Source organism: Nicotiana sylvestris, chromosome 7, assembly GCF_000393655.2.
Source record: "Nicotiana sylvestris chromosome 7, ASM39365v2, whole genome shotgun sequence".
NCBI lineage: Eukaryota > Viridiplantae > Streptophyta > Magnoliopsida > Solanales > Solanaceae > Nicotiana > Nicotiana sylvestris.
Window position 1 is genome coordinate 89,614,868 of NC_091063.1, and position 9,784 is coordinate 89,624,651.

At 37.8% G+C, this 9,784-nt stretch overlaps 1 protein-coding gene across 1 annotated transcript; it reads left to right on the forward strand.

Annotated features, from left to right (window-relative positions):
* The first annotated feature begins 3,514 nt into the window (after positions 1 to 3,514).
* On the forward strand, positions 3,515 to 7,099 carry LOC104216659 (F-box protein At-B). Its single transcript, XM_009766772.2, is given in 4 exon segments — positions 3,515 to 3,888; positions 4,697 to 4,905; positions 5,484 to 5,575; positions 5,578 to 7,099. Coding segments are annotated over 4 exon segments (1,788 nt in total). The 5' UTR covers positions 3,515 to 3,672; the 3' UTR covers positions 6,849 to 7,099.
* The last annotated feature ends 2,685 nt before the right edge of the window (positions 7,100 to 9,784 follow it).

Below are 9,784 nucleotides of genomic sequence, written 5' to 3' on the forward strand. Positions count from 1 at the left end.
CTATTTGACTCTCAAACATTTTATTAACTAGACGCTGGTAGGTAGCCCATGCGTTTTTTAGTCCGAAAGGCATTACATTGTAACAGTAGGTACCATACTTTGTGATGAACGAGGTCTTCTCCCTATCTTCGGGGTTCATCTGAATTTGATTGTACCCCAAATAGGCATCGAGAAAGATGAGGGTCTCGTGGCCGGCCATAGCATCGATCAGACGATCGATGTTAGGCAATGGGAACGAATCCTTAGGACACGCCTTATTTAAGTCTTTATAATCTATGCACATTCTTAGCTTATTTCCTTTTTGGGTATCACTACAACGTTGGCCAACCATTCGTGGTACTTTACCTCTCTAATGGATCCTATTTTAAGGAGTTTTGTTACCTCATCCTTGATGAATGCGTGTTTTATCTCGGACTGGGGTCTTCTTTTTTGCTTCACCGATTTAAATATGGGGTCGACACTCAGTTAGTGGGAGGTTATTTCTGGCGGAATACCTGTCATATCTAAGTGGGACCATGCGAAATAGTCGATATTTTCGATAAGAAATTGAATGATTTTTTTCCTGAGTTTGGGGGTTAATCCCGTTCCCAAGTATACCTTACGATCGGGGAGGTATTCGATCAAAACAGCTTTCTCCAGATCTTCAATTGTCTATTTCATTGCATTCGACTCTTCGGGGGCAACAAAAGTTCGAGGAGCGAGAAAATATTCTTCGTCATCCTCGGGGATCTGTATGCTCCCAAACACATCCGATGTCGGGAGTATGGGGGTCGACTATTCCTAGTAAACCGCGAACGTTTCTTTCGCTGCATGTTGTTCTCCATATATGGTCGTTATGTCATCCTTTGTCGGAAATTTAATCATCTGGTGTAGGGTTGACGGTATTTCCCTCATGTTGTGTATCCACGGCCTGCCAAGCAATACATTATACCTTATGTCGCCATTAATGACTTGAAACTTTGTGTTCTGAACTGTGCCAGACGTATCGATTGGGAGGGTGATTTCTCCTTTTGTTACTTCGCTGGTCATGTTAAAGCCGTGGAGGACCCGGGAGGTGGGTATGATCTAGTCAAGTAACCCAAGCTGTTCTACTACCCCTGACCTGATTACGTTGGCCGAGCTACCTGGATCCACGAGCACACGTTTAAATTGAACGTTGTTTAAAAGAAATGAGATTACCAGTGCGTCATTGTCTGGTTCTGTCAAGGTCTCGAGATCCTCTTCGCTGAACGCGAGGGTGTCTTCGGCCACACGGTCTCGGATCGGCACTTCTATTGCGGCGGATATTTTTGTCCGCTTGATCATGGGCCCTTGGGGAATTTCGATCCCTCCAACAATCATATGAACGACATGCCGAGGGATCTCTTTTTGTGTCCAGGTTGGAACAGCCACACCATTCTCTCCCTGGTTCTCCAGGTAGTTGTTTTCATCTCTATTTACTGAGTTAGGCATTTCAACTTGAAATTTGAAGATCTTGGACAAGAACAAGTGTGAAAGATAACTTGTGTTATGCGACGAAACCAACAAGAAAATAATCACTCTTATTTTTAGCCCCACAGTGGGCGCCAAACTATTTACCGTGAAAATGATAATGACAATTAAATTTGATTTGGGACTCTAAAAATGCGTAATCTATTTTTATGCTAGTTGTTAAGCAGTTGATGTTGTGTACGTGAGACTTAGAAACGAAATGAGAGTTAAGGATAGGGTGATAATCAAACTGATAAGTTAATTATCTGTGCCTCGAGCTTGTCAATTCGGGGGCCTCGAGGTTGATTCCTAAGCTCGGCTGGAAGCTATCGGGTAGTCGAAGTGTGGCTAAAAGTTATAATAAAATTAACGGAGGCTCTTTATGGTCAGTAACAAGCAATAAATGAAGAACAATGATGAAGATAATAAATGAAAGCAATAATATCAAGAGAGTATGTTAGAGAGCAAAAAGAATATTCTTGTATATTTCGTGTGGAGCAACTGAAGCAACAGTGGTTTACAAAATGGCAAGGATCTCTTTTATATAGGAGGCGAATCCCAACACAGTATAAAATACATTTATTATAAAGAAAAGGGGATGGGACAGCTAGCTGATGTCATGATGCGGGCTCAGACTAGCCTCAGACTAGCCTGACAGACTTTATCGGCTATGTCTGCACCTCTTGGGAATTCCCCTCTTTTCCAATATAGTCGTTGGTCTACATTGCCCCGAGGCCGACCCTCGATGACCCTCGAAGGCGAAACTCGACCCCAATCTCGAGCCTTGGGAAGTATGTTCGCGGGACATCATAAGGACGAGGAAATTGGTCCCTCCGATTTCAGCGTGTACAAACAGAGACTTGAAAAATAATCACACAAAAACTAGAAGTGTAAATAAAATGATTCAAGTTAGAGTTTAAAAAAGTAGCAAGTAACTGCAAAATTAATTGCTACTAGTTTCATTCATAATTGTTTTAACCAAATTCATAAAAAGACAACATAAAACTATATGATTAAATAATAGGAGAAATTTTTCGGTTTCTCTAATTTTATGAGGCCTAATGCGAATGCTTTGGTGGCCTTAGGGTTAAGCTAACCCTGATAGAAAGAGTAACGTATATTGAGTAATTCTAATAGAATGAGTATTAAGTGTTAATAATTATAATGAACGGATTAACATAAATTAGAGCAAAGCTAAAAAAAAAGTAAACAAAGGAAGATTAAATAAATGAGAATTCTGGTGCTTTATGTATGTATTGTTCGTAGGGAACTGTAATTAAAACCTGAATTTTTTAATTTAATAATGATAGATTATTGAATTAAAATGAGATGAAAACTAAAAATATTAAGAATTTAAATTTCCAAAATAAAGTATGATCATATTAGTCTCAATCTATTTCTTTAATATACATGCGCTATTTAGTTCACGGACAATTACAATACGTTCTTTTCTGTAATCTTATAGTTGCTTTTTTAGTCTTCTTTTGCATTTGGACTTCACCCATATGATGATTTATTCATGAGATTAGCTTCGGACTGATTACCCCCTTCTTCAATGCAAATAATATCATGAACTTACCCATTAAACATTTGGGGTTATAAATATGAAAGGCATGGGAGTTATTAAAATTATTAAAAATATAGATTATGAAGATAAAGAGGTGTGAGTTATGAAGATTAAAATTTTAAAATAAGATAAATGGAGAAAATTATGAAAAACCCAAAAAAGAAAAAAAGAAAAATATGTTTCTTAGCTTGAGAGGTACCACCTCATTTTTCTATTGCCCTTTTATATACACATTAATCCAGACATGAAATTTCGCAATAAGACAAGACAATGTTTGGGTGATTAAGAAAAAAAATCTCTAAAAAACTAGAAGAACATTTATATATATGTGTGTGTATTAACAATGTGCGTATTAAACTATTTAATGATAAAATATCCTTTCATCTACCAAGATCTATTATTTGGAGAAATCTCTTATTCTTTATTATGATTTTAAAAAATCTAAGAATTCATAGTACTATATATCATTTGTGTTGTGTGTTTCTTTTTGCAACATATCTGAATTTACACTGCAAATAATTCAAAAGTGTATACCTCTTGGACCAAAAAAAAAGTGTATACCTCCTACTCTTAACTCAATTTCTATAATAATGGTAGGATATTGAGCTGAAAGAAAAAGCAAGGGTTTGATATTCATGGCTGCAACTGACAGTGATAACAAGCGACACCATACTGGAGAAGGAAGAGGTGGTGATTGTGAGGCGTCAATGGAAAAACTTCCACACCACATAATAACTCATGTATTGCACAAACTGGATTTGGAATCTCTTTGCACCGCTGCTTGCGTCTCTCGAACTTTCCATTCCGCCGTCACACACCTTCTTTCTTCTCTTTCCGCTCTCGATCTTTCTGTAAGTCAATTTTCTTTAATGCCCTAATTTTATTACTAGATACAATGAGAAATAAAGAAATCGTTGTATCTCGAGTTCATTTCTTAAGTTTTGTTCCTTAATTATCTAAAGCTTTGTTTAGATTTATTTATATACTTGTTCAGATTATTACGAAATGAAATGATTGGGAATAGGGTGGATTGGATTCCCAGGACTTAATATGCTTGACTCCGTTTAGTTTAGGATTTGATTGCATTGATTGTCTTGAGATTGTTTTGGCACCGAGAATTATTCAGAGTTCATTGCTGGTTGATTTAGGTTGACCTAATTATGTATGCTTTACTAACAAACACTGCGGAGGCATTTCCGTGGCTTCACTTTGCTATGTGGGCATTGCAAGTGTAGCCGATCCAGCCACTCACTGTAAAAATAGTCTTGTGAATCACACCAAAGGTGTGGCCTAGTGGTCAATAAAGTGCGACGAGAACCATGAGTTATCAGGTTCAAATCCCAACAGAGGGAAAAACACTAGGTGGTTTCTTCCTATTTGTCACAACCCTTGGTTGGCAGAGTTAAACGGTACCTCTGCTGGTGGAGATAATAGGTACCTGGTGGAATAGTTGATATGCGCGCAAGCTAGTTCAGACACTATTGTCATCAAAAGATAGTCTGATGAATCCTCTTATTATCAAATAGAGCAGCGTGGATGCGGAGAATGTATATAGATTGGGATTGAGACGTAGTTGACTGTGTGTTGACTGTCTTTAGTCTGTTAATGTCATTTCTACTTCTGGGATGAACTTTTAACAAGAGTATCTCTTATTTACAGGGATTTTCTCTTGATGAAGAGTCTTTAAAACATGTTGTGCGTAGGGTCCAAGGAGCCAAGAGTTTAACGATCGATTGCCTCCAGGTGGAGAATGATTCCTCCATTATCAATATACTCCATGAACATATCGTAGATTTGAGTTTGCTCAAATGTTCCTCTCTGTCTTATGACATTCTTCGTGCAATTGGAGAAAGGTGCCCCAACTTAAGGTATTCTCTTCTGTCAAACTTCATTTCTTGCTACTTTGAACAATTGACATGCATTGCCCATTGTTATTAGACACATCATTGGTTCTGGTATGAGCTTTACAAGTGGCAATCATTTAATCGGGGCTTAGAAGGCATCAATATCCTCTTCTACATGGAAATGTTAGATTTTCAAATGCTATTATCCTGGAATTCCGTCTGCATAAATGAATTTTATTTAGTTGTAGTAGTTCACTTGAGCCATTACATTTCAACTTCCAGAAGCAGATTTGCTAACTTAAATAACTTGTGGCGTACAAGTGTATTTGTGAACCAATTCATTTATCTGCTAATTTTTTATTTAAAATATTTTTCATTGACCTTCCACGATCATTCTTAGGCTGTCTGGTATAGAAAACTGAACTTTGAGCTTTTGAAGTTGGCATTTATTAACTCCATTCTGTATCATTACCTTCAAAAGATGGAACTGTCAAGATAATTGGAAGTCCATTGTGCTTACACCAACAAAATGTTGCTTGTGTACTATGTGACTTCTCCTTGGTTTTGTTTTCCAATGTAAGTCCTTTTTCTTTCTGAAACAGGTTCTTCCTTATAGAATTTGCTGGGCATGTATTACCAGAACTTTTCAAAACAAAGCTTATAGAAATGCTCCAAAAGATTTCCATGTTGGAGGTAAAGTATTCTCATGCATAACAATTTTTCCTCCCTTATTCAAATTGTCCCATGATGCCTGTTCAAACTTATTACTCTTAGAACTAAGAGATCTGCTCAGAGGTGTCCCTTGGTTCAGATTGCAAAGCTTATCTCTTGTCTTGGACATTATATCAGATAACCTTTTCATCACAGTTGTGAATTCCCTTCCGCTTTTGGTAGAGCTTGATCTTGAAGATAGACCTCTCACTGAGCCATCGATGCGGTTGGACTTGACCAACACTGGACTACAAAGTCTGGAGGTTTGCCAGCATCTAGTTACCCTCTCAATTGCTCGAAGTAGAATATATTATCCCACTTCATTTAAGAGAGTGAACAATTTGGGCATGTTCCTTCTTTCTGAAGCTTGTCGAGGACTGGAATCAGTGAAACTTGGTGGGTTCACAAAGGTTACTGAAGCTGGCTTTTCATCAATTTTGCACTCATGCCAGAATCTGAAGAAATTTGAAGTGCTGAATTCATCTCTATTGTCAGACTTGGCGTTCCATGATATGAGGGGAGTTGCAAGGTCCCTACTTGAATTAAGGTTGTTATCGTGCAGGCTTCTAACCAGTGAAGCTATGGAGGAATTATCCTCATTTAGTAACTTGGAGGTACTTGACACAAGTGGGTGCAGAAGCATTTCTGACCCCTGTCTCAGCTACATATCAGGTCTTACTACACTCAGGACACTAAACTTAGCAGAAGCTGATATTACTGACAGTGGTCTTGCTATTCTTGGTAGAGGAGACTTACCCATTGCACAGTTGTGCATCAGAGGCTGCAAGAGAGTAACTGACAGGGGAATCGGGTTTTTATTTCATGGAGAGCGGAAAATCTGCAAAACATTATCATCATTGGACGTTGGTCAAATGCCCGGAATATCTGATGCAGCCATTTTTACCATTTCATCTGCTGCCAAAGCATTAACTGATTTATGTCTAAGGTACTGCTTCCATGTGACTGATGCTGCAATGAAGATGTTGGTGGATAGACCAAACCACAAGAGTTGTCTACTGCAAAGACTTGATCTTTATAACTGTCGAAGTCTGTCTGATGATTTGATAATGCTACTTCTGGATAAGTCTCCGTTCCGTGGTTTGCGCTGGCTTGGCGTTGGATCTACTCTCTTAGTCAATAAAAGAGGCAATTTCTCCACAATATGCAATGGGCGACCCTGGCTGGTCGTGTGTTTTGATGGTTGTGAATTGGGGTGCCACGACGGTTGGCAATTTCACAAATCAAATGGCTACTGAATTATGCATTAGTGAACAGGAGACCTTTCTGAAAGAAGAAACTGTATAAATCAAGATAGATTTCATCTTTGCTTTCTCAAGGGCTGACACCACCTAGCTTTTCTTTACATTGTTTTAACACCTCAATTAGGCACCGCCTATAGTTGGGTAGCACAAGTTGGCCGAGTTTTGTTCTCTACTTTGTGCTTCAGTTTTTCTAAAATACAGCTTCACTTGATGCACGTTGCATATAGCCTACAAGGCTGCAACCACACTTTTGCGTCTGTACTTGTGCTTGAGCTAGACTTGGTTATGCTTATTTTAGCCTTGCTAGTCTTAGGGTATACCAATCATTATTAAAAATTTAAACCACACAAACACATTATTAAAAATGTGCTTGAGTTATAAAAAATTAAAGATATTAAAAGAATCAGAAAAGTAGGGATCATGATTTTCTTGTTCATTGAGCCTAAAATATTAGTTCTTTCTTCAACTCTTAAATATATTAGGAAACTAATATAATAACTTTTTAATGTAAAATCTATTTTTTAATGCTAAAAAGTCTATTTTTTTTTTTGGTTTCCCACCCGGTGTCCGGTACTCACATTGGAGCCTGACTATATCCGGATTTGCGCCGCGTAGGGGCCCATTCGCGGGGAAGCGCTCCCTACCAAGGATTTTTTCATACCCAGGGCTCGAACTCGAGACCTCTGGTTAAGGGAAGAGCACTCTCATCTAGGGCTGCTCGGTGGGTCGGGCCTGAACCGGACCGGACCGGGCCCGCGGTCCTAACGGGCCTGGTGGGCCGGTCCTGGTGGTCCTCCTGAGCCCGTCACGGGCCGGTCTTCAAGTTTGAGCCCACGAGCCCGGGACCGTCAGGCGGGCCTGGGCCGGTCCTGGCGGGCCCAACGGCTATTTTTTTTTTTTTTAGAAAAAATTAAAATTCTCCAACGGCCATATTTAAAATCTAGCCGTTTGGGCTGAAAATATGACCGTTTTTAAGTTTAAAAAATGGTCATTTGGCCCCCAAACTTTATTTTAACCCCAAACTTTATATAATTACATTTTTTCCCATTTCTCAACTATAAATACCCCCTCATTCTTTCATTTTTATTCACCAATTCATCAATATCTCTCAATCTCTCTACTATAATTACTTAATTTATTGTTGAAATTTCGTGAAAAATTGTGAAGTTGTTGAATTGAAATTTTCAAGTGTTCAACGATTTTCAATTTTCAAGAAGTTGTTCGGCAATCCGGTAAACTCGTTTCAACTCTTACGTTTTTAGAATATATTTTTGTGTGGTTTAGTTTGCATAATTATAATTAATATGGCATTTACTTTGAAAAAAATATTTGGTAAAGGAAAAGATAAAACCGGTGAAAGTAGTGGCCAACCAACTACCCTTCCCCCGGCTCCCCGACCTAGAAAAGATAAGCAAGTTGAAAGTAGTCGCCAACCTAGACGTCCTCCTCCTTCCGTAATTCTTGATAGTGATCACCCTTGTTTTCAATTTACCGATAGTGAATTTTATCATAATGTTGCACCAGGTGATAGATTAGATGATGAAATTATGAATGCTCTTTATCCTAATGAAACCATCTTAGAAAATAATGAGGAAAATGAGGATGATGATGAAACCCAAGCACCGGATTTAGATGATACACCTACTAGTCCTCTTAATAACCCAACTGATGCACCGGTCGACCCACCTGTAGAAACTCCTACTTTTAATAGAGAACCTGCTAAACGCCTAGAAACATCATTAGTTTGGAATTTTTTTACTCAAGTAAGAGAACAAAATAAGGCTAAGTGTAAAACTTGTGGGAAATTAATGGTGCATAAATATACTGGAGACCGTAGCGGCACGGGTAGTTTGACTAGGCACATAAAAACACACCCTAGAGATAAGGCTAGATTTTTTCAAATGAAAGCGCAACTAGAGGGGACAAGTGTAGATTCTGCGGTTAACCCTAGTACAGGTTCAAATCTAGTTCAACCAGGAATTAACACTGTCACCGGAGGTATTTTATATTACGATCCAAATAGAGATCGTGAAGAATTAGCAAAGATGATTACTGTTATGTGCTTACCTTATACTTTTGCATCTAATCCTAATTGGGTTCATTATATTAGAAGAGTTTTTAATCCTACTTATAAAGGTTGGCCTCGCGCAACAGTTAAGAGTGATATTTATAAATTCAAACATGAATATGAACAATATTTGCGGTATTTATTTACTCATATACCTAATCGGATTTCTATTACTACTGATATTGGTAGAAGTGGTAATGATTGTGATTATCTAACTGTTACAAGTCATTGGATAGATGAGGAATGGATAATGCAAAAACGCATAATTGCATATAGAATAATTAATTCGCGTCACACAGGTAAGTTTATAGCTAACACTGTTGCAGATATTTGTAGATATTTTTGCTTTAGCGATAAAATAATGGCAATTTCAATGGATAATGCTTCTAGTAACACCAGTGCTATAGGCATGCTTACAACAACACTAAATCCTGCATTTACTAATATTTTCCATGTTAGATGTATTTGTCATATTTATCATTTAATTGTCGGTGATGGTATGCGAATATTAAACATAGAAATTGAAAAGGTTAGAATGGCTCTTAATTGGCTTTTTTATTCAAACCGTAGAAGTAGACTTAGAGGGTATTTTAAAAAATGTGATGAATATGGCCTTAGAGAAAGAAAGGTTCCTAAACCTTGCCCGACTAGATGGAATTATATGTACGAAAATTTAGTAGTAGCATATGAATATAGAAACCCAATTAATGCAACGTTTAATTCTCGAGTAGGTGGTGAGGATAATGATGAAATGCTTACCACTCAAAAGAAAGACTATAGGCATCGAACAAATTTCAAAATAATAAAACATAGGTAAAAGACAATTGAAAATTTTGATGCAAAAGGAGAAAAGGAATGTGTC